This window comes from Martes martes, assembly GCF_963455335.1.
Source record: "Martes martes genome assembly, chromosome: 14".
In the NCBI taxonomy this organism is placed as follows: Eukaryota; Metazoa; Chordata; class Mammalia; order Carnivora; family Mustelidae; genus Martes; species Martes martes.
In genome coordinates this window covers 31,869,534-31,895,338 of record NC_137902.1, presented here as the reverse complement: position 1 = coordinate 31,895,338, position 25,805 = coordinate 31,869,534, and the positions used below count along the sequence as shown (strand labels likewise).

Genomic DNA, 25,805 nt, shown 5'->3' with positions numbered 1-25,805 from the left:
ATCTCGCAATTCTACACCTAGGTAAAACAAAAAACATGTCCGCACAAAAATCTGGACATGGATGTTCAGAGCGGCATTTAAGTCTATCCCCTGACAAACATGTAAACACAATGTGGTACGTGTGCACAATGGAGTAGTAGTTGGCAATAAAATGAGTACTGACAGATGCCATGACGTCCATCGATGAACCCTGAAAACATTATGCTAAATGAAAGAAACCAGTCACGAAGGATCACATATTGTGTGATTCCACTTCTACAGAATGTCCAGAACAGGAAAATCCATAGAGACAGAAAATAGATGAGAGGTTGCCTGCGGTGGAGAGTGATGGCAAATAGGTACAGGGTTTCCTATTGGGGTGATAAAAATGTTCTAAAATTGTTGTCAGGGTTGGGCAACTGTATGAATATACCAAAAATCAATGAACTGAATAGTAAATCTTGAATAGCTGAGCTATATGGTATATGAATCACATCTGTATAAAGCTGTTCTAAAAAGCAAACCTGAAATGCTGGAAATGACAATATTTCAGCATTCAAACTCCATCTCCCAGATTCCCTTACCTTCTTTTTTTTTTTTTTTTTAAGATTTTATTTATTTATTTGACAGACAGAGATCACAAGTAGGCAGAGAGGCAGGCAGAGAGAGAGGAGTAAGCAGGCTCCCTGCTGAGCAGAGAGCCCGATGCGGGGCTCGATCCCAGGACCCTGGGATCATGACCTGAGCCTAAGGCAGAGGCTTTAACCCACTGAGCCACACAGATGCCCCCCCTCACCTTCTTTTGAGCCATAAAATCCCTTTGTTAGACCATATGGCTCAGAAAAAAATGGTCCATAGGGTAAGAAAAAAAAAATCAAAAGAACTCAAAGAGAGGAATTCACATGCTCCCCCATTTAGTATTTAAAACAAAGGCTGGATTAAAGGAAAGGGCATCGCTTTGTACCTTCTACATCTGAAAGAACGATCAGGAGGTCAGTTTTCATTTCCACAGCCAGACGCGCAGCCAGGCTATCATTATCTTTAACACTAATAACCTGGAATGCAGGTAAAAAGTTAAAAGTGAGTGAACTATGCAGCTCAAGAAGATGTTCACAGAAGCACTCTGCTAGGTTCTGGCAGGCAAGATTAATGACTGAGTGTGTGGGTGACAGCTCTTATAGGCCCCTTCTGTCTCAAAACACTGTGCCTACTGCCCCCCCCATTTCAAAACATGCACCCTTCTCTCCATTGACTGACACAAGCCATGCTCATAGCACCATCTAAAACCACTATAGCACCTCACCCTGTTGAATGAGACCCTCCCCAACTTCAGAAGAGCGTATGCAGCCACTGCTCCATGAGGCCAGCTTCTGTCCCAATTTCCCCACCTTGTTTAGGCCAAACTTCCGGTGTTAGTACATGCAGCACAGCATAGCGTTAGACTCCAGCATGCTCAACCCTTAGGAATACTTTACCCACATTTACCCCCTGGAGATCACTATTGGGCTCAGCTGGGGGTACGACAGCATCATTCGTGTTGACAATGGGGACGATGTTCATTCGGAGGAGCTCATGAAGTGTCCCATTAAGGTTCCGGCGCTTCTGTTCATCGTGGAAATCCAAGTTGGTCACCAAAATCTAAAAGTTATTAAATGGATCAGAAATGCAGAAGGGAGAAAAATTATGAACATCCTAGCAACAACATACAAAAGATGCTAAGAGGAGGGGAGTTAAACTCTAGGTTTCTGGATCCCATACAGATTGGAATGGAACACTTATCTGTGGATACTGATCTAATTCTTTCAAAGATGGGGAAAAAAATCAATTACTTGGCATATTTAAGGAAGCTCAAGACTTCTTGTAGAAGTACTTTAATTCTCAAAGAGCAACTAAATCTCTTCTATTTACAGCATTAAGAAAATTAATGTATGAACTTTAGAGAGATATGCTTTGGAGGAAGTGATGTCCATCCATCAATTTCTAAAATATCTCTGTATCCTAGCATCAGATTCAGGGGCTGGCCACAATAGGCACTGAAACATTAGGTGAGTGAGCCAAGAACAATCTGCCCTGGCCAGAGAAGTGTAGGAGACAAAACGGAAGAGGGCTGCGCTGCCTCCCCTGCTCTGTCACCAACCATGGCTGAGGTTAGCAAAGACGGGGTCTGAGCCTGTGTGACTAGTCTCAGAGGCTTATGAACACGAGTCTTCAGTCAAAAACTGAAAAGAAGGTCTAGACTTAACTTAGTTCAGGGGAGGCTGAACTAAGCTACTCAAAGGTCTAGTGGTGAGTTGGATGTGGGGGTGGGCAGGAAGCTCCACTTCCTTGTTTACAGCAGAGTACTAGGCAATGGCTACCAGGAGAAGGTAACAGAGAATAGCAAGAAACTAATGGTAATAAGCCCTGAAGCTCATAAATAAATGTTTCAATGAAATCCCTCTAATGTTTAAGGAAGAAGGTTCTTGCAATGTGGGACAGGCTGAAGTAGGAAAGGCAGCAGGCAGATGGTCAAGAAAGAAGGTACCCAAACAGTAAAAGTAGGCATAGTGAAGCCCAGAGGGTCTGGTTATGGTAACTGAGAAGATGGTAATGCAGACTTAATGATAAAAAAAATGTAGGTAAGGAAGACAACATGGTTATATGAACAAGGGAAATAATCTACTCACTCATTTGGTAAAAGACTTATTCAATACTTCAGGAATGTCAGGCCCTGTATGAGCTGCTGAGATAGAGAATAAAACTGTTGATAGTTTGGGGAAGGTGGGTTGGGGCACATTTTTTTAAGGACAGATCACGAACTCTTTTTTAGGAAAGTCAATCCTGTAGGAAACAGAACCTGGTCAAAGGCAAGTCTATAGATTCTAGCCATAGGGGTGAAAGGTCAAATGATAAAATAAACATGTGTGTAGGATAGGCAAGCAGGAGGTATAAAGGTCCAGTGAAAATACCTGTTGCTCAAACAGTTTAACAAAGAAGGAGTAGAAGACAAGAGCCGTAAGAGAGAAAAGTATGTGCATGGAATTGGGCAGTCTGTTAGGATGCAAATCAATCTCATTTTTATGAAGAGAAAACAAGCTGCTCTACTTAAGTCTTCAACCTGACTTAAAAAAGCCACTGATGATGGTCTTTAATTTTAAGGTTTTATTAATTTATTTTTAGAAAAGAGCGAGAAAGAAAGCATGTGCAGGCATGCAACAGGGGGCGGAAAGAAAGGAGATAATCCCAAGCAGACTCTGGTGAGTGTGGAACCCAACATAGGGCTCAATCCCACAACCCCAAGATCATGACCTAAGCCAAAATGGTCAGATGCTCAATGGCTGAGCACAAAGGCACCCCTGATAATGGTCTTTAAAACAGGACTACTAAAGACAACAAGAAGCCACAGAAGGTACAAATGGCAGAGATTTCTTACAGATAAGATCCTAGGGAAGGCAAATGTGTGAGATGGTCTCAAGGATGGATGTTTGTTGGAAATCGGAGGGGACCGAGCTCTTTCACGTCAATATTAATGGAAGCCACGGCTGATGTGCAGTGACTTTTAATGCTACTTTCATTAAAACCAACCAACCAAAAAAACAAAAACAAAAACAAAAACAAACCCACAAAAAAACCCAAAAGCATCATATCCGGGAAAAAACAAAACAAAAGCAGTTACTGGACCTAAGTTTCCTCATCTGGCTCCAGACATTTTTAAAAAAATTAAAGACGAAATTGCCATTGGATTGTGGAAAAGAAGAAAGCTGATAATAGTGACTGACGGAAATTAAGATTTCTATTATATTTATGCTAACAGGAAAAAAAAATCTGAAAGAGTGGGGTACCCAGCTACAGAAAACAAGTGGACAAGTCCATGACTTTCTGCTTCAGCTCACTTACTCAAGAACACTCTGGAACAATACCACAACGTAACTGCTAATAGCACTGTGAGAATTATGAAGAACCAGAAACAGCAGTAGGAAATGAAAGACCAAAATCTGAAAGGATGTATACATAACAACATCAAATATGTAAAATAACACCTATGTAAATGGTGGGATCAGGGACAGCAAAGGAGTTGGAAGACAGTAACTTGGGGAGTTCAATTTTTTCCAACTATTTTGTGAAATGACTGTTAACTTGTTTTGTGATATTTACATGTTTCTAGTGCATAGTGGTACTGATGATCAAAGATATAACTGAGGGGCGCCTGGGTGGCTCAGTGGGTTAAAGCCGCTGCCTTCGGCTCAGGTCATGATCCCAGCATCCTGGGATCGAGTCCCCCGCCTCAGGCTCTCTGCTCAGCAGGGAGCCTGCTTCCTCCCTTCTCTCTCTGCCTGCCTCTCTGTCTACTTGTGATCTGTCTAATAAATAAATAAAATCTTAAAAAAAAAAAAGATATAACTGAAAAAATAATTACGGAAATTTAGGTAAAATGTGGAAAGAAGGTTCTAGAACATTTCAAGGGCACCCACTAAAAATGTATAAATAATTACGGAAATTTAGGTAAAATGTGGAAAGAAGGTTCTAGAACATTTCAAGGGCACCCACTAAAAATGTACAAGTTTCATAAGGACGGGAACCATGGTTGATTTGTTTACCACAGTATCCCCAATGCCTAACATACTTCTTGGTATACCATAAGTGCTCAATAAATATTTCCTAATGAATGAAAACCAACCATATGCATTCTTCTTTCTTATCAATGCTTGATAGAAATTTATTATACAAGGCAACCAGGTATAAAGAGGGGTACCTGGGTGGCTCAATAATTAAGCGTCTGCTTTCAGCTCAGGTCATGATCCCAGGGTCCTGGGATGGAGCCCTGCTCGATCTGGGCTCCCTGCTCAGCAGGAAGCCTGCTTCTCCCTCTCCCACTCCCCCTGCTTGTGTTCCCTCTCTCGCTGTGTCTCTCTCTGTCAAATAAATAAAATCTCTAGGGAAAAAAAAAATAAGATAACCCAGTACAAAGAGAAGCAAGCTGCCCGAAGCCAAAGAAGCCAATGAAAAAAAGATACCTAATTTTCCTGTCATCAAAAATATAAACAGTAGTAGCTATAACAGTTACTAGCATAAAACAAGTGCTAATAATTACTGGGAATGACACTGCATTAAATGCCTTTCATATATTTTCTCATTGACTTCTTCCAAAAACCCTCTCAAGTAGGCACTGATGTTATCTTCTTTTTTCAGATGAGGAGACTAAGGCACAAAAAGGTTACACCTAACAGTTTCTCTGCATTTCCCAAATAGCAAGTGTGAAGTTAAAGCAGTCTAGCTCTAGAGCCTTGCTCATCACCCCTTTGCTTCACGGGAATCACCCTCGAAGTTCCCACACCTCTCTGCAATGGTGAGCCTCTCACCTGGGCAGCACAGATGCTGTACTGGGTAAACATGGCCTCATACAAGGCCATCAGTCCACTCTGACCAGCGGCTGCGCAGGCTCGTGCTTCTAAGACTGGAATTGCCTGTAACACACAAATAGATACAGTGTGGTTGGAGTGAGGCAAGGAGGTCTATAGACCCATTACAGGGGCTGGGGAGGTAGCACTCACCATCTCTTTCAACTGGTTCTGCCCCGAGTGAAGAGCCTGTCGGACACTCTGAGACAGAAGGATCTCATGGCGCAAGCGTTGCTTGCCAAAGGCTACGGCTCCACTGGTTACCAGCATCATCTCTCGGCCTTGATTCTGGAGCACAGACACCTAACATTGAGGGAGGAAAAGTTACGAGTTATTACTGTATCATCTCTTTCCTCTCTCACAAGAGACTCAGGTAGGGTAGATGACTGAGTGGATCCCAAATGCTGGTTTATGGACTAGCACTGGGCTGGCTACAGAAGAATCACCTGAGTTGTTTGGTAAAAATACAGATTCCTACATGCTATCTCAAATCTGCTAAGCAGATGGCAGACAGAGATCAGACCTTTTGAATGAGGGGATTCTGGTGTGCAGGCACCTTTGACATGCACAGCACTTGATGGTACCTGTGGGAGTCTACAGTGCAGAAGGCCTAGTTGTTCCAGAAAAAGAAGTCTGGAGCTAAGAACAGCAATGTAAACTTAGCAGATGGCATCTTAGGTTCTAAGGCATGATGTGTAAGATTGAGGCTCTTTCTGAGGTATGTTGATCCCTATGAGTCACCTTAGGCTAAACCAAGGACAGATGCTGACCCTGTTCTGCCCTGTCTGCCCAGGTTGAGCTGTGGTCACTTTGTTCCCTACTTTGGACAGATGTGAAAGATCCAAAGACTCAAGCTACAAATAGAGTCCATAGTCCTAATATGTCCACTCCTCCTGATGTTTGAGCACTAGAAGCTCAGGAACTCACCAACATCTGTGATGAATCACGACTTTGAAAAACAACTTTTTACAATAGAAAATTTCATACTTGGGGCACCCGGCTGGCTCAATCAATGGAGTTTGAGACTCTTGATCTTGGGATTGTGAGTTCAAGTTCCATATTAGGTATAGAGATTAAAAAATGGAACAAATGCTCCACACACAAAAAAGGGGGAAAAGCAAAAAAAGAAAATTTCATACTTAACCACAGTGGTAAGAACAGTTTCATAAATCCCCACAAACCCATCACCTAGCTTCAACAACTATTTCTCATGCCAATTTCCCAGTCTCTGGTACTGCTTTTACAGCTAGCCCCACAATTATTTAATCTTATTTTTTTTAAAGATTTTATTTATTTGACAGAGATCACAAGTAGGCATAGAGGCAGGCAGAGAGAGAGGGAAGCAGGCTCCCTGCTGAGCAGAGAGCCTGATGTGGGACTCGATCCCAGGACCCTGGGACCATGACCTGAACCGAAAGCAGAGGCTTTAACCCACTGAGCCACCCAGGCGCCCCACCCCCACAATTATTTTAATACAATTCCCAGGCCCTGGACACACCATTTCGTCTATAAACATTTCAGCAGTAATTGCTAAAAGACAGAATATATATGCATACATCTAAAAACCAGTGTCACCTAAGACATTTCAATAACTCCTTAACATAAAAGATCCAATCAGCTATAGCACTACTCCAATTTTTTCAGCTTGCCAAATGGCAGTGAATGAGGGGTCCAAAGATGGGAACGCCAAATCAGAGTGTAGTTTTTCTTGAGGCCTCCTAGGACAGAGCTAGGACTCGGCCTGGGCCTCCAGGACTGGGAGAATTTGTACCTGCTGCTAAGTGCACAGTGTGAATGATGCCCCTGGAGTTGTGCAACCAAGGGGTTCCTTCTGAAGAGGAGGCTCTAAGAGTGGATTCCAGGTGGGGGACCAGGACAGGAACGAGTATGACATGCTGGTGGGCCAGGGAGGAAGTAAGCTTGAAAGCAGGAGTGGTGGTCTCACCAGGGAGAATGGGAAATAAAGTACATCATTCCATTAGGCAGTTATGTGTCAGTGAAGTCTCTTACAATGTGGCCCTTTCATAAGTATCAGCAGAGTCAAATTTCACCTGCACCTGGCTTTGTAAATAAAGTTATACTAGAACATAGCTCTCCCCATTCATTTACGAACTGCCTATGGTTGATTTTGTGCTACATGGTAGAGATAAATATTTGAGACAGAGACCATCTGGCCTACAAAGCCTAAAATATTTACTATTTGGTCTTTTGTAAAAAAAAAAAAAAAAAAAAAAAAAAAGTTTACTGATACCTGCTTTTGGCAAAGATATGTAGTAGGATATGTAGTATAATGTTTGAAACTCTCACATCAACCCTTCTTTACTGATAGTCTACGGTCAGCCTGGCTTGCTTGCATAGCCAGTGGGGTATAAAATCCCTACTGGAAACTTCTGCTTTGCGCTCTTTGAAAGGTAAGATTCCCTGCACGGATCTCTTAGTAATTTGATCTGAAGACAGACTGTGGTCCTTGTGCAAATAAAGATGTTGGAGGACTTGGGCACAGATGTCTCTGAGACCCCAATGCCTGCCTGCACTCTCTCTTGCTGCCTCGTATCCTTTGCCTTTATTTATTTTATTTTATTTTTTTTTTTAAGATTTGATTTATTATCTGATAGAGAGAGACACAGTGAGAGAGGGAACACAAGCAGGGAGAGTGGGAGAGGGAGAAGCAGGCCTCCCACTGAGCAAGGAGCCTGGTGCGGGGCTCGATCCCAGGACCCTGGGACCATGACCCGAGTCAAGGGCAAACGCCTAACAACTGAGCCACCCCGGGATTCCCCCCGACTTTTTTTTTTTTTAAATCCTTTGCCTTTAAATGAAAGTCTTATATGGGTATTTTCTGTGGATTCTGCCAAATCCTTTAAAATATATTAACTTGGAAAATCTTTGTAATGATAGCTCACATTTATTTCCTAATTAAAAAAGAAAAAGCCTAGCAAAACAGGAACAAAAAAAGCTCAATATTCATAAATATCCATCTGGGTACTCAACCCTAAGTACTTATCAGTCACCTGTAGAAATTTAAAAATCCAGGTGCTGAATGTGAAGCCTAGGAATCTCTAGGCCCCTAAGACAATTTTAATGTGCAGCCAGGATTAAGAATCATCAACAAAAATCATCACCCAATGCCTGGGTGGCTCAGTTGGTTAAGCATCTGCCTTCGGTTCAGATCATGATCCCAGGACTCTGGGATCGAGCACCAAATTGGGCTGCTTGCTCAGTGGGGAGCCTGCTTCTCCCTCTCCCCCTGCTTGTGTTATCTCAAATAAATAAATAAAATCTAAAAAAAAAAAAAGGGAATCATTGACATATACAGCTCCTTATCACTAAGAAGCCTGAGGGATGAACTACATGAAACCAACTTTAATCCTTGACATCCCTTTGATTGCCCTGGGATGCTGGGTTCACTGGTACCTTTACTGGAAAGGAACCTTTCCCTCTCTCACTGAGTTTTTCAGACGGGGTTACATCTATTGTACTCAAATTATTTTTACCAGCTGATAAGCCTGAGCTGATGGTTAGGATGGGTTAGGGATAAAATTAGGGTTGGAAAAAAATCAAACAAACTCCGTATTATTTTTATTCACCAGAGTCTTCCATCTTGGCAATTACCTGCTCAACAATAGATGCCAGGCGCCCCAAGGCAAGGCCGCACTCATCCCCCCGGGTTACTACAGCACTTCCAAGCTTCACCACGATTCTCTTCGCGTGCTTCAGCTCACTGCGGTGGGCAAAAGACTTGCCATGTGTACGACTGAGGGGTACAGTGATAAAGGGGATGTTGCTCCAAGAACGAACATGTCTGATGGCTGAAGGCTGGACACGATCTGTAGCTCCCAAAGTCAAATGCAAGAAAAAAGATTAATATATAATAAAAAGTTCTCATTAAAAGCATACACATGCAATATTAATCAGTTTAGTCAAAAAATAGCCTTATCATTCTTAACTGAGTCAAACCAGCTAAATCAAAAGCCGGTATACCCAGCATGTTCTTATTCTAGTATTGCCTGGAGTTCACACCCAGTATACAGGTCCCAGATATACTCAAACACTGTGAAGAGTTTAAACAAAATAATCTTTCCTGAAGACAAGTTGGCAAAATACACCAAAAGTCTTTATGTTTATGTCTTTTGATCCAGTAATTCTATGTTCAGAAATTTATTCTAAGAAACTAATTAGAGATAGAAACAAAAAGATTTATCAGAAGGCTGCATCAGTGTTATTTGTAACAGGAAAAATCACAAGCAGAGTAAACATCCAAAAAAAGGAAGAAGGATTAACTTTTTCATAATTTTTAATAACATAAGAAAATGCTCATGATGTTAGTTTCCTGTGTCTAAATGCACAGAAAAAAGATGAAAATAAATCAGAATGTTAATGTTTTTATTTTTGATGGAATTACAAGTGATTTCAATTTCCTTCCTTATTATCTATGTCTCCCAAATTTAAGCAATAAAAATACATTGTTTAAAAAAAAAAATAGCGTGCTTTTAAAGAAACCATACCACTATAAAAAGAGAGTGAGCCTGACTAGCAAAGACAATAAAGGGCAAAGTAACTGGTATGAGTAGTAAAAAGCATAACTGATCCACCTACAAATTTTCCCTCTGACATGGTAGCATGATTCCAGATGTCTGTAACAATGATTAAAAATAACTGGATAGCTTTCTGAAGGACAAGGAATGTTGGAGTCAGTTACTTTCAGTCCTTTTGGACATCTGCCTCTAAGCAATCCTTTCCTGATTCCTTTTTCTTGCAATGCTGTACAGAGTTTCTAAGGAAGCAAATATTAAATACACACACACACACACAAACACACTCATATATAGGTATATATTGTCTTGATTAAAAAGCTGAAGATTTATCTACATAAAGCCAAAAGTAAAACAGTAGAAGCTCAATGTCAGGCACTGAATCCCTTCACCACCCTTACGGATCCAGCTCGTCCTGCTGGCTGCTTACTAGTTACGCATTAGCCCTTTCACAAATGAAGAGACTTCTCTACTTTGAGCAGAGCACACAGCCACTAGTCAAAGGCTACATTTCCCAGACTTTTTATGCAGTTAGACATGGCAGTATGACTTAAATTCTGGTTAGTGAGATACAGTGAAAATGTTACATGGAACTTCTAGGAATTTCGTTCAAAAGAAAAGTATTTCCTTCTTCCTTCATCCATCCTGCTGCTTAGAACATGGGTATGAGGCAGGAGCTCAAACATAATTTTAGAATATAAGCAAAACATCAAGAACTTTGGAGTAAGAAGAAAGGAGGAATGTGGATGCCCAATGATTTCACAGAGCTATTCTGAAAGCCCTGGACTGCCTCCCTTCTTAGAGAACCCCAGGCTCCTTTCAAAAGAGAGAGGGGTGCCTGGCTGGTTCCATGGGTAGAGCATGCAACTCCTGAACTTGGGGTCATGGGTTCGAGCCCCACGTTGGGTGTAGAGATTATTTAAAAATAAAAATCTTTAGGGACGCCTGGGTGGCTCAGTTGTTAAGCGACTGCCTTCGGCTCAGGTCATGATCCCAAGGTCCTGGTATCAAGTCCTGCACTGGGCTCCCTGCTCAGCAGGAAGCCCGCTTCTTCTCCCTCTTTCACTCCTTCTGCTTTATGTTCCCTATCTCGCTGTGTCTCTGTCAAATAAATAAATAAATAAAATCTTAAAAAAAATAAAATAAAAATCTTGAAAAGAGAGAGAGAGAAATAGGGCGCCTAGGTGGCTCAGTCGGTCAAGCATCTGCCTTTGGCTCAGGTCGTGATCCTGCGGTCCTAGGATTGAGTCCTGCATCAGGCTCCCTGATGGTGGGAAGTTTGCTTCTCTCACTCTCTGCCTCTGCACCTCCCCCCTGTTTGTACTCTCTCTCTCATGCTCTCTCTCGCTCAAATGAATAAATAAAGTAGTTTTTAAAAAAGAGAGAGAAATAGACTTCTATTCTATTTGAGCCATTATTTTGGAGTTTCTAGTATACACACCTGATCTAATTGTATTGACACAGAAGAATGAGTGCCCAGACAGAGAGCCAGGTGAGGCCTTGCTGATGGATGGTCTCACTCAGCACAAATAGACTTTCTCTTGGTGGGATTCCCTGATTGTAAGAAGCAAGTCAACATGAGTACTACAGGTCCTTAGCAGGACTAAACTTCAGGTACTTCCTCCCTAAGAGGTCTCTGTGTGTCATTACAGGCACTTAATAAATATTTGCATGAATTACTATAGTAATCATTCCAAGCCACTATTCTACAATGGTACTACTGCAGAGTAACTTCCAACACTCGTATCAGCCATTATCACCTCCCTTTATATTTACAGACAGATTTCCCAGATTTCTCTAGAGCCACTACCTCTAACCCCCAACCACTAACTCTTCTAACTACAATGTAGCTTCTATTGTTTTCTTTATGCTGTAACAACCAAGAGAAAATGAGCAGAATCTTATTCTCATGGAACAGAAGATCAGTGTGTTCTCCTCCTCCTCTGCTTCCTTCACACACAAATCTTAGAATGAGTATTTTTAATGAAGCAGTAAAGAGTCCTTTCTTCCCTCTCTTAAATGACCACTTTAAAAAGTGCTTATGTTTTAGGTTTGTGGAGATACGAGAAGATGACAAGGTCTTTTTTTCACAGCAGGCTTGCAGTCCAGTTCCTGGCACAAAGCTGCTCACTAAGTCCATCACCTGGGACGGAACCCGGTCCTGGAACCCTTGCTCACCCACAGATGGGTTGTCTCTTCCTGCTGGGGGGAGTCCCAGGGACTACCAGGCTGGTCTGTTATTGGGGCCAAGTTCTGTGGAGAGTTCCCTTTCATTAAGTTCGTCATCAATACAGGTACTGTGCCTCAGTCTTCAGTGCTATTATCATAAGCAATAATACACCTAAGTCTAAGCTTAGAAGTTGTATATGTAATTCTGTCTTCATTAACCTGGCAGAGAGAGGACTGGGTTTGGACCTGGGACCTTACTGGCTATTTGCAAAGCTCAAAGCTACACCCCACAAAAAAAAAAAAATAAATAAATAAAAAAAAGCTACACCCAAGTATCAGTATCCCTTTGATATCTGTCAGGACTAGGCCTGATAGCCATTTTTCTTTCCTGTCCCTGCAGATCTTGTCCTGTCATGGAGAGTGCTAAGCATGGGTGAAGCACTGTTAAGAGGGCACTTAAGGACACAGGTAGTGGCAAGCATGTCAGTCCAGGTGATCAAACAGCAGAAACCAATCAGAATCTAGCAGGCCAGGTTAGCATGAAAGAGGCTCCTGATCCATAGTCTTTATCAGCAAAGATACCGGCACACCTGGGTGCCAGGCAGTCAAGGGTCATTCTGGCTATAGGCAACTGGGTCACAGCAGATAGAGCTGACAAGGTTCAAGAGGAAACAACTATGAATAAGGTTTCAAGCAAGTAAAGGCTCAGTTACATCCAGTGGATTCTAGCACCAGGGAGAGTTCTATGGGGTCCAGAGCTTTTTGGGCTTCCTGTTCAACAGTGCTGAGGACCTACATTACTCCCAGATTAAGCCTACCTTTCTTGGGGGCATTTTTTATGTTCCACAGTGTTGTGTATTTTTTTGAGTCTGTATTGAGGACTGAGAAGGCCTTGATTAGTTAGGAAAAATCCAAGGCTTCTGGAAGAGCAATCTCTTCCCATCTTCTAGTGAACCTTTAGGCTCTAAGTCTCACAGAAAAGCCATCTCCTCCTGGTTAGTATAAGGGGATACTGAGAGGTAGGTGTGTGCACTGTGTTGGGGGTGGGTGTGAGAAGAGGGTTGTCCATATTCCTCAAAAATGCCATGCACCATACTCCAAGGGAGGAGAAGTCTGTTACCTTTTCAGCATCAGAGTCCTTATGCTCAGGAATCAATGAGCCTGTGTTCTACGCCTGAACAAGAGAGGACCCTGACAGGATTTCTATCTCCTTTCCTGGCCTTCCATTTCCTTTAGTGTTTAAATGTATATGCTTTCTCACTTGGCCTTTCCTATTTCTTTTCTGTTCTTCTGCTTATCACGGTCAGTGAACACAGGGCTCCAGAATTCAGAGGAATGTGGATACAAAAATCGAAAAATCTAGCGAAAAGATCAGAAAGTACCTCTTCCTATGAATTAGACTAAAGAGAATAAACAATAATAACAATAACAAAAATGCTGAATACCTACTATATACTAAGAGCTATGTTAGGTATCCACACACCTTTTATAGAGGCAGAGGACATAGAAAAGGACAGGTATAGATTCTGGAACTAGACTGACTGGGTTGGAATCTAAATCCTTCTGCTTATTTTCTGTTACCTTAACTATCTCATAAGGTTGCTGTAGGGGATAAAACGAATTGATGCATGAACAAAAACTGACACAAAATAAACACTCAATAAATATTAGCTAGTATTATTAAAAAAAAGTGTCTGCTATTGCTATCATCATACTGAATTCTCATGAGTTAAGTCTCATGAGTTAGGTATTATCATAAGTTAGTTGGTGTTATTACACTCACTTTTTAAATGAGGAAACTGAGGCCCAGAGAAGCTGAGTAACTTGCTAACATTACCAGATTGCAAAAATGGCCACAATACTTTGAAGCTTCTTCCATCAACAGGTAGAATCTGTTCTCCCACCCCTTAAATCTGGGCCTGCTCTATGACTTGTTTTGACTAATAAAATGTAGCAGAAGTAACACTGCATAAATTCTGAGCTTAGGCCTCAAGAGGCCGTGTGGCTTCCACGCATGTTCTTCTTGGGAACCCTGAAACCATCATATGAAGAAGTCATGTTTAGCCTGCTGGAGGACAGGAGACCATGTGGAACAAAGAGGATCCATCATCCCAGCCGAGGTCATTGAGCCCTCAACAATCAGCCCTGAGCCAAAGAGCTCTGACACAAAGAACTACCATGCAACTAAGCTGGGCCCAACACAGAATTGTGATCTAAATCTATAGTTCTTTTAAGTCACTAAAGATACTTAGTAAGTAAGTAGCACAGCTAGTTTCAAAACCCATGGTGCCTGGCTCAACCTTGATCTTTTCTCCCTTGTATTCTTCCTTATGTGAATGGGAACACAGAGATTTTTTTTCTAGACAATGATAAGCTTCATTAGTTGATAAGCAAGTTCTCTTACAGTAAAGTCTGGAGACAGACTACTGGCAAGATTTAACTGATACCAAGGAGACAGCCACTCAAAACATGATAAACAGCCTCTCAACAAGTGCTGCTGGAATAACTAGATGTCCACAGACAAAACCATAAACCTTGACCTAAACCTTACAAAATTTAACTCAAAATGGATCATACACTTAAATGCAAAATATAAAGCTATAAAACTTTTAGAAAAAACACAGGAGGAAATCTTCAGTATGTAGGGCTATACAAAGCCCGTAGACTTGACCCCAAATGTACAATCAATGAAAGAAAATATTGTTAAATGGGACATCATCAAAATAAAAAAACTTTTCTCTGTGAAAGATCCTCTAAAGGAATGAAATGACAAGCTAAAAATCGGGAGAAAATACTTTCAAACCACTTATCTGTAAAGGACTGGTATCTAGAGGAGAAAGAACTCTAAAAATTCAAAGCTAAAAAACAATATAATTAAAGATGAGAAGGAACCATTTCACTAAAGAGGATTTAAGATGGCCAACTAGCACATGAAAGATGTTCAACATTGGGGTGCCTGGGTGGCTCAGTCGGTTAAGCCTGCCTTTGGCTCAGGTCATGATCCCGGGGTCCTGGGATGGAGCCCCGCATCGGGCTCTCTGCTCAGCAGGGAGTCTGCTTCCCCCTCTCTCTGCCTGCCTCTCTGCCTACTTGTGATCTCTGTCTGTCAGGTAAATAAATAAAATCTTAAAAAAAAAAAAACCCACATGGAGGTATGATTACACACTTATGACAATGGCTAAAATCAAAGGGTGACAATATCAAATGTTGATGAGGATGGAGAGAAAGCGGACTGCTCATACACTGCTGGGGGGCGGGGACAGAAAATGGTACAGTCATTCTGCAAAAACAGTGCAGTAGTTTCTTACACAACTAAACATACAACGGCTATATGATCCAGCAACTGAACTCTCAGGCATTTATCCCAGAGAAATGCAAACTCTGTCCACACAAAATCCTGCACACAAATGCTCACAGCAGTCAGATGCATAAAAAATTGGAAACAACCAGATGCCCTTCAATGGGTGAATGGTTACACCAGCTGTGGTATACCCATACCATTAAACACTACGGAGTAATAAAAAGGAACCAACCGATACACACAGCAACTTGGATGTCTCTCCAGAGAATTATGCAGAGTAAAAAAAACCCATCCCCAAAGATCACATACTGTATGACTTCATTTATTTAACATTTTTTGAAATGACAAAATTATAGAAATGGAGAACAGATTAGTGGTTGCCAGATGTTAGGGATGGGGAGAAGGAGGACAGACATAAAAGATAGGAGTGAAGGATCTTGTAATGGTGGAAATGTTCTTATCTTGACTAGGTAAGTGTCAATATCTGGATTGAGATACTGGAAGAACATGTAAAAGGGCATAGGGGATCTTTCTGTATTAGTTCTTACGACAGCACATTAATCTCCAGGGTCTCAAAATTAAAGCATAACTACAAAAAAGGGTAAGGAACAAAAAGAGCCTGTAAAAAAACTTTGGGAAAATAGAGGTAACACCTCATTTGAAAATTTAAAAAAAAAATTTTTTTTAAAGATTTATTTGACAGAGAGAGAGATCACAAGTAGGCAGAGAGGCAGGCAAAGAGAGAGAGAGAGAGGGAAGCAGGCTCCCTGCTGAGCAGAGGCTCATGCGGGACTCCATCCCAGGACCCTGAGATCATGACCTGAGCCGAAGGCAGAGGCTTAAGCCACCCAGGCGCCCGAAAATTTTTTTAAATTTTAAATTAATTAATTAGGCATACAAAAAGCTATAAAAAATTAATGTGTACAACTTGATGATTCTGTAGACATGTATACACCTGTGAAACCAACACCACAGTTGATGCCATAAGGCTATCACCTCCAGAAGTTTCATTTTATTGATAAATACAAACACTTAGAGCATTTCACCAGTAGGTTGTTTCCTTGCTTACTCTTTGTCCAATTCTGCCAAATTACACTTTTTTCTCCTTTAAAACCTTGCTTGAAACACACTTCCAAACTTCCCACATCCTTCTAAGTTTCCTGTGGTACGTACGGGATCTGGAGAGGGCTGTGGATTGGAGCCAGGGAAGGAGACGTTGGCGGAAGGGCTGGAACCCGGAGCAACAGACTTGTCTCAACATGCTGCAACGTGGTCACTGATCAAAGTATCTGTAGAATACATTTTTAAAAGATGAAAATGAAAATAATAGGCAATTAACTTTATTTTCTTCCACTTTCTTATACTCTCAGAGTAAAAACTTGACTCTTCTGCTCCAAACTCCTCTGTATTAGGGACACTCCTACCTGTTCTGTATACAGAAAAGAAAGAGACAAGAAATGGCTCCTTCCCATGTCCCACCTCTATCCTTCCTTTGCTAGGACCTCCTTAGTTTTTATGTAAGCAAATGACAATTCAGGTTTATAAATATTCTGGTGACAAAGTTAAAGTACAAGGTTTCTGTATTGATACTAAATCTTCACTACAATTCCTACACCATTCGGGAGACTTAAACAAATAAAAAACAGATCCAATAACATCCAATAAGCGGCCATCTCCACCTTCCTGCTATCCCCTTCCCAAAAGGAACTCTGAAAGCCACATATTTGAAATGTCTGTCCAAAAAGAGGATGGGCAGGCCAGAGGCTACTGTCATCTTTCCTCCTGCTGTCCACAGGAATCTAAAGCTCACTCCCGCATGTCTGAAGGAGTGCAATGCCTGCAAAGGGTCGGCATTTTAAATGACTATGGTCATATCCCATAGAGGATGAGTACCTGGCTAGAAACCTGAGCTGCGAATATGGTGGTTATGGGCATTTTCCTGCCCTGGGTCAAACCTAAGGTTTCAGATAAAGAATAGTTTATTTCACAAAAAAGTAGGGGGCTCCCTCCTATATATGCACATGAGAATAAGCCATTCATTATTGCACCTCTTGTGCTACGGGGACATTGCTGTTTTCACAAGATAAGAAAAACACTGCACCCTCTTTGCTTGCAAGCTTCTTTTTAACTTTTGCTCTGTGGATTGGTGAATATATTCCAACCCTCTTACAAGTGTCTCAAAAGACTAGCCGTTAGCCCCACAGTGAAGAGAAACAAGGAGTGGTATGTACTGCTCTTCAATTTATATTGCTCAAATGAACAGAAAGGGGGAGAGAAGAGATTGGCAGAATACATCTTACATCTGCTGTAAAAGATATGTCATCCAATAGAATGTGTTAAGTGCTGTCTTTGTTGACTTCAGTTTGTGACAGTCTGGAAGATCCCAAGAGAAAATTGTCTGCGTAATATTTAAGGAGGACATAAGCCCATGGTCTTTGTGAGCTGCTTATATAAATTCCTTCAGTAGTTGTTGTTGTTTTTTTTAAGATTTTATTTGTCAGAGAGAGAGAGATAGAGAGAGCACAAGCAGGGTGAGTGGCAGGCAGAGGGAGAAGCAGACTCCCGGCTGAGCGAGAAGCCCTACGACAACTATGACAACTAATCCCAGGATACTGGGGTCATGACTTGAGCTGAAGGCAGATGCTTAACTGACTGAGCCACCCAGGCATCCCTCCTTCAGTAACCATTGCTAAGCAATTATTTACATATGAATTCTCCAAAAGGAACTTCAAGACAGTAAAATAAACAAATTGGGACACTAAAATTCTAGTTCTGTCTCATGAAAACTTTCTCAGCAGCTGTAGCATTCAAAATTGGATATAACCTGACAGGTTATCTTTTAACTGGTTTATATGCTACTGTTGCTTTTCCCACCTGGATTATCAACTTCCCACCTACAGCAGGGTAAATTGGACAGGGAACATGGATTGTGGAGGTGGACAGATTTGGGTTTCAGCTCTGTACTTGCTATGTGCTTTCTGGAAGATTACTCAATCTTTCTAAGCCTCAGTTTCCTCTGTTGTAAATCAGGGACAATAACAGTAAGGACTTCTTGGGATTATTGCGAGAATTAAATGAGACAATGCATGGAATCTTGAGTACAACAGATGCTCAACAAATGTCAGCTGTGGTCCCTCTTCTAAGCACTAATGATGTCCTACAACTTTCTCTTTATTTCCTTCAGGATGTGTCACAGGCATGAGAATTCAATGAATATTCTTTGATGGACATAATCACAAATTAAATTTACTGCTTACCTCTCTCTTATCTAATAACTGAAAGCTCTGAATGTTCAAGGTCACTAACTTGTTAGGTTCAAAACTGACCTAGAAACCAAACCTCCCTGGCCTCTCCCCTGTACCACACAACTTCTGACTGACGGCAATGAATGGTTCTCCTGTCAGAGCTCATTAGGCTCTCTAAAGCAGACAGCTGATTCCAGGGAGCAAAGGGTATGTGTGTGTCTAGACTCAATGTCTTATCAGCTAAAAAAAAGTGCCCATGTTTTGACTCAGGTCATTTCTGAAGCACCTCTTTCACTCATGTTTTTATTTTTGTTGTTGTTGTTGTTTAAGATTTTATTTATTTATTCAACAGAGAGAAAGAGGGAGAGAGAAAGCACAAGCAGGGGGAGCGGGAGGCTCTCCGCCCAGCGGAGATGTGGGGCTCGAACCCAGGACCCTGGGATCATTACCTGAGCCGAAGGTAGACGCTTAACCGACAGAGCCACCCAAACGTCCCTACTCGTTTTTTAAACAGAACGCCTTTATCTTACTGATTTGGACAAAGAACTGAACTTTAGTCCCAACAAACTTCATCCAGAAACACAGACTTGGTATATGGTTCAGCACTCAAAGACAAAGACCGTGTGATAAACCTAGGCGCCTCAGAGAGCAGGGGATAATGATGGGGGGCGGGGAGTCTGGGTGCGCCCTGGAGTGCCACGGAGGTACTCCTCACAGACCGTGTGCCACACTGCAAAGGGCAGTCGTGAGCGAACGCCCCCGCTGCCGGGGGCCTGGTTTTGAAAGAGAGGGTCACGAGGGCCCGGGGGTGGGGTGCGGCAGGGGACCCACACACACGCCGCGGAGAGTCGGCGCGTGGCCGATTACAAACCAGGGTCCATCACCGGCCGCGGGGCAGGTGCACTGGAAGCTGACCCCGGACTCCCCGGGAAGGGTCGGCTGAGCCCTCAGGCCTCAACCCGGAGCGGTTCCTCCACGTGGGAGGAACCAAGCGCGGCCGCGGAGGTCAGTGCCCCAAGCCCCTCGGAGCCCATATGGGACCACCACAAGGCGGCCGGCGCTCCCTGGGCCGCCCAGGCAGCCGCCGTCAGTAGCCGCGAGCCCACGCCCAGTCTCGGGCCCGGCCTCCCCAACCGCCCGCGTCCCCGCAGCCCCCTGGGTCGCCCGCGGGCTGGCGTTCACCCTTTCCCCGCGGCGGCCCGAGCGCCCCATCAGCCCCCGCGGAGGCGCTGGCGCCGCGCCATTCCTGCCGCCATCCCCGCCGCGTACCTGCTTCACGCCGCCGCCCGACCCAGCTGTCCGGCCCGGCCGCCTGGTCCGCAGTCCACGCCGGGCAGATTCTGGCGCCGAATAACTCGCCTTTTTCTTCCGTCCACGTCCCGCAAGATGACGTTACGTCAGCTGCGTTGGAGTAACGCAGGCCCCGGAGCCTCCGCTGCTGACGTGGGGCGAAGGGCCGAGCCGGAGCTACGCTGCGGCAACAGCGTAGGCCTTTGGAGAATCGGGTCTGCGCTCCACGTGGCGGGGCCCCGCCTGCCCACACCCGGGCAGACGCCGGGAGGCGGGGCTCGACATCTCGGGGTGAACGTCCACCTTCCGCTGGGGTCGGAGGCCCCACCGGGCTTCGCAGGGAGGCAGGAAATATGCGTGACTCCCGCAGCGGTTGGTAGATCCCATAGGTGTGTCTGTCAGTGTTGAACATTATACCCCCGGCGCGCCTCAGAAATACGTTGGAGAATCTACAGAATCCACACTTTCGGCAAACTTCTGCTGTTGAAATGCGAAAATTTTGTCACTGCAATAAAATGATTTGCCGCCTAGGTGTCTGGAGATTTCCCCAAGGGTCTCAGCCCAACTCCTGTTCGACAAGGGCATTGGTGAGAGTATTACATTTAAAAATAGTTTTATTAAAAAAAAAAGTTGTATTTAATCCCTGACAATGGGAACTATTCCAAAGGTGAATGCAGATCCACCCTTTAAATTAGAACTGAGTCTCCCTCTTCCCTTCTTGTGTTTTCCTCAGAGGGCGTGTTTTGTATGGGCACAGGCAAGGCTGGGCAGGTGTAGGGGTGGGGAGCTGCACAGCACTTTACTGGAGGTCAGTGACAAGGAAAGCGTCTTTCTCTTCTTGAGAACATCCTGGGCCGACTTATTCATTTCCTCATTCATCAATTGCCTACTTGATGTGCCAGGGTTCCCTAGGTGTGGAGGAAGACATCGCCCCTTCCTAGATGAATTCTTAGCCTTACGCGAGAGACAGGAGAGCCAATGATTACAACACAATGCGATTAATGCTAGAGGAGGAGTCAGGTAAGGCTTTAAAAAGAGAGTAGACATTTGAATTGTGCTTTGAAGGACAAAAAATAAGTCGTTCACCTAGAAATGGGAAGCAGGATCATATGAGGAAGAGGGTATGCAGTAAGTAAAGGCATGAGATGTCCTATGAGAAGACACTGCACAGGGACGCCTGGGTGGCTCAGTTGGTTGAGCGGCTGCCTTTGGCTCAGGTCATGATCCTAGCGTACTGGGATCGAGTCCCACATCGGGCTCCTTGCTCGGCAGGGAGCCTGCTTCTCCCTCTGCCTCTGCCTACCACTCTGTCTGCCTGTGCTCGCTCACTCTCTCTCTCTCTAACAAATAAATAAATAAATAAAATTTAAAAAAAATTTAAAAAAAAAATAAATTAAAAAAAAATTAAAAAAAAAAAAAAAAAAGAAGATGCTGCACAGAGGATGTGAAAAAAGAGATGTGTTTGGTGGGGGGGCCATCTTGCAAGAGGATTTCTGTGCCCCACTAAAGAGCCTGAATTTTATCATCCTCAAAGATAGAGAACCATGACTTTCAAAGTACCGGAATGGCACAATGATGAGAAATCATTGTGTGTCTGAAATCAGTAAAGAAGGGTAGAAGCTGGGAGGCTGGGAGGCTGTTTAGACTAGTGCAAAGACCCAAATAAGAAATGGTCACCGGAAAGGAGGCTCCAGCAGTGAGCACGGGGAGCATAAAGTGGGGAGAGCTGACATCACTTACTACTTTAAATTTGGGGGGGTGGAGAGAGAAGAGGAGGGATTCTTGCAAATCTGATGATGTTGCATCATAGTATGTTAGGAAACAGATGGGAGGTAGTTCTTAGAGGTGAAAGATAACAGTGAACATGAGTTGAGTTGTCAGCTCTTTAGCTTTGAAGTAGGCTGGGGGACACAAAAGTAGTAAAAGTGCTTTCCAGTAAGTTTCATCTGGTACTTCAGCTTTTAAGATTCTTACCATGAACTTAAATTAGGTAACCATGGGGATAGCTAAAGTCATTAGAGACAGGCCTTCTCCACTTGAGAAATCCTTTCCTAGTTCTTAAGTCGCATGTTGCCTTAGGTAATTGCTTGTCTGCCTTCTCTGCTAGAATATAAGATCTTGAGCATAGAGCCATGTAATAGACACTCAATAAATACTTGATAAATAAATGAATTTAATTCCTTTGGGTTTAGTTTTCTCAAATAAGAAATGGACTAACAACTCTGTCATTGTCTATTCCATAGGGTTGTTAAGAGGAAAAGATACAGAAATCCTTTAACACTGTGCATTTCTATTTTATTACTGTTATTTTTTATGGCTATTTTACTATTAATATTCTACCCAGTGAGGAGAAAGGAATGGGATATGTGACTATGGATTGGGAGACCAAATCTAGAAATATAAGCTAGTTTGTGCCTCTGCAGAAATAGGGGAAATAACTTAGCCATGGTATCCTTCCTGCATATGATTTTTAAAATGATATCTTTTTTTAAGATTTTATTTATTTATTTGACAGACAGACATCACAAATAGGAAGAGATAGATAGAGAAAGGGAAGCAGACTCCCTGCTGAGCAGAGAGCCCAATACGGGGCTTGATCCCAGGACCCTGAGATCATGACCTGAGCAGAAGGCAGAGGCTTAACCCACTGAGCCACCCAGGTGCCCCGATATCTTTTTTTTTTTTTTTTAGATTGGAGGGATCTTTTGTCTCAGCAAGTGGAAATAGAGCTGGCCATGACTAGAAAGTCACAAAGGAAGTGGACTATTTAGAACTGGACTGTAGGAATGCAGGATTGAAGACTATTCCTTTACATGATATGGAGTATTAGTTTAAGTTATCTTAGCCTTGGGTTCTTTAATTGTTGATAATAGAAACACCCAAATAAGGCAGTTTAGTAGAAGGAGTAACAGTCTCCAAGAACAAGAGGTAAAACTGAATCTCATGAGAGGTGGGTACAAGGAACTGGAAGTTGGGGACTAAAACTACCCTTCCTCTCTGGGTCTCTTATTTATACTTCTCTCTGCACATCTATTTTTCTTTTCCCTTTTAAGGTAGGCTCTTCATCAGTTAACACTTGGTGGAGAACAGCTTCCTCAGCCCTCAAATATCCTTAGTGCCGGCTCCTGACTGACTTCCCATCTTGGTCCCAGTTCCGAAGTCTTAGGAGAGAAAATCTTACTGGCCTAACTTGGTCCAGGACTCCGCTTTGGACTGGTCAGCTGTGGAGAGGCAGAATCATGGAGGTAATGTGAGCCTGGAGGCTGGGCCTACCCTTGGCAGAACTCTGAGTGATAGGAATTCTAAGAGAAAAGGTAGTAGGCTAGGCTGGCAGACATATCACATGAGTTGGCAATGACAAGACAGACTTAAATGAAATCCGTTTCAGCCACACTATACACGTAGTTCTGCAAACCAGGTTGCATATCAGAAGTACCAGGAAAGCCTTTTAAACATACAGATTCTTAGAACCTCCTTTTCCCACCAGTGAATCAGAATCTTGAGGAATAGGGCCCAGGAGTCATTATTTTCATAAAGTACCCCAGAAAATTATGATATGAGTGGCATTTCAGAACCCCTGATTCCAAAGACAGGCCCAAAATGCCAAATAAATACATCAGTAGAAAAGGGAAGTTACTCATACAGAACATTCTTACATACACTAAACGGGGAGTATTTTTTTGGGGGGGGGAGAGTATGTTTTCTTCAAAATATAGTTTTATGATTATAAAAATCAGAAATGCTTACTATTAAAAAAATCCTCATTTTGGGGGGCCTGGGTGGCTCATCTGTTAAGCATCTGCCTTTGGCTCAGATCATGGTGCTGAGATGGAGTCTGACATCAAGTTCCCTGAGTACTCAGCAGGGATCCTGCTTCTCCCTCTGCTTGCTGCTATCCCTGATTGTGGGCTTGCACTCCAGCTCTCTTTCTCCCTCAAATAAATAAAAATCTTTAAAAAACTATTAAAAATCCCCGTTTTGACATGCTAGCTTTCCAGACTTTTGTTTGCCTAAATACACATGTATAGCTTTTGTTAAAAAAATGAAATAACAGAATATATGCTCCATTTTGTAGCCTGTTTTGTTCATTTAAAAATAGATCATATTGTAATGAAGGTAAGTCTACTCAATTTTCAGTGGTTGTACAACACTGCAATCTATGGATATATTATATGTAATTCTCCACTGTTGGATATTTTTCCCTCCTTAAAAAATGTCCAATAAGTGGAATTGTTGGGTCAAAGTTTACCAATGACTTTAAGGGTTTTGATACATATTATCAAATAGTTATCTGCCCTTCTCTCCAAGTTTCTACCAGTTTATAATTCCCCAGAAAGTTTTTGAGAGTACTTGTTTCTCCACCCCGGCAATATTTGCCTGGGATTTCAATTTCATTCTATCCAAACTGTACATATCCCTTTAAAATAAAACTTATTCCTTAAATTGAATACGTGGTTACAATACAGACCTTTCGTGCAGTAAGTCAAATAGCTGATAACTTATAGAGATAAAGGGAGGGAACTAAGAAGACTGCATTGTGCTATAGATGGTTTTTAAAAAAAGTCTTGAAGGTCTACTACAAGGAGAGTGACTAGAGAGAACCATAAAATCTTATCTAAGGTATATTAAGTAGTCTTGTAACTGGAATCTATGTTTACAAGCTAATTAAATTAGCAGAGAGGAAGAGAACACTTGAGGTATTCCTGTCTTGGAAGAACAGATGTGCTGATTTCTGGTGTAAGATCTCTATGTATTACAGTTTAAAAGGGCATGGCAGAGCACATGAAATGCCAGGATACACCCCCAAGGATGGTGAAAATAAGACAGACAATATCAAGTGTTAGCAAAGATGTGGTGAAATTGGAATACTCACACATTGCTGGTGGGATTTCCACTTTGGAAAATACTTTGGCAATTTTTCAAAAAGAGAAACACAGAGTTACCATATTACTCATAAATTCCACTCCAAGGTATATACTCAAAATAAATAAAATTGTAAGTCCACACAAAAACTTGTACATGAATGTTCAAAGCCACATCAATCATAACTTCCAAAAAGCAGGAACAACCCAAATGTCCATCAACTGATGAATAAAATGTGGTATAATCATACACTGGAATATTCATCATCTATGCTACAACAGGAACTCTGAAAATATGCTACAGACACTAAAGTTCACATATTATGATTCCATTTATATGAGACATCCAGAACAGGCAAATCTACATATAGAGAAAACAGATTAGTGACTGCTAGGAACCCAGGGGAAAGGGGAAATGAGAAATGACTGCTAATCAGTGTGGGCTTTGTTTTTAGGGTGATGAATTAGTGGTGACGGTACATAAATTGGAATATATTAAAAACCACTGAATTGTATTTTAAAAGGGTGACTTACACAGTATTGAGTTATATTTAATTTTTTTTGGTAGAGTGATAGGATGGTTTCATAGCACCTGGGCATGGGACTAAGCATGTGAATAAAGAAATAGAGGGATCAGATTCTAAGAAGGACTTGTAGGCTGTTGGGAGTAAATTAGATGTCTCCTACCCCAAAATATAGGGTTGTCACATAAGCTTATTCCCCTTTAAGAAGCCCAAACTGGAGACCCTGAATCCTCCAGTAGCTTGTGGTCTGTTTTGTTACAGGCCTCTTTGGAGGCAGGGCTGCTGAATTCACATTAACATCTTCATAACGGACTCTAATGGGAACCTACCATCAGCTTCCCAGGTCCTGACCTCCCCGGTGCAGAATGTCCCTTGTACAGAAGCACTTCCTCCTGGTTTGGTAATAACTGCTATGAGAATCTTGCCACTTTCCTCCAGGGAGGTAGGTTACTTTTAGGGTACTTTGGAGTGGGCAAAATGATAAACCCATCAGTGATGGCTTCTACAATTAGCATTTTCTGCTCA

The 25,805-nt window shown here is 42.4% G+C and overlaps 1 protein-coding gene across 2 annotated transcripts in view; it reads right to left on the bottom strand.

The window, feature by feature from the left end:
- Positions 1 to 20,119, bottom strand: part of ALDH18A1 (aldehyde dehydrogenase 18 family member A1) — a 39,205-nt gene extending 19,086 nt beyond the window's left edge. Inside the window, exons 1-7 of one of the 2 annotated variants that reach the window (XM_080823345.1) lie at positions 19,874 to 20,119; positions 16,533 to 16,648; positions 8,970 to 9,184; positions 5,511 to 5,660; positions 5,319 to 5,423; positions 1,459 to 1,617; positions 944 to 1,034 (exon numbers count right to left, since the gene is read on the bottom strand). In XM_080823345.1, coding sequence (XP_080679471.1) covers positions 944 to 1,034; positions 1,459 to 1,617; positions 5,319 to 5,423; positions 5,511 to 5,660; positions 8,970 to 9,184; positions 16,533 to 16,620 — 808 coding nt within the window. In that variant the 5' untranslated portion in view covers positions 16,621 to 16,648; positions 19,874 to 20,119. The remainder of the gene's footprint in view (positions 1 to 943; positions 1,035 to 1,458; positions 1,618 to 5,318; positions 5,424 to 5,510; positions 5,661 to 8,969; positions 9,185 to 16,532; positions 16,649 to 19,873) is intronic. The other variant, XM_080823346.1, reaches the window with a different exon arrangement.
- Positions 20,120 to 25,805: the final 5,686 nt, after the last annotated feature.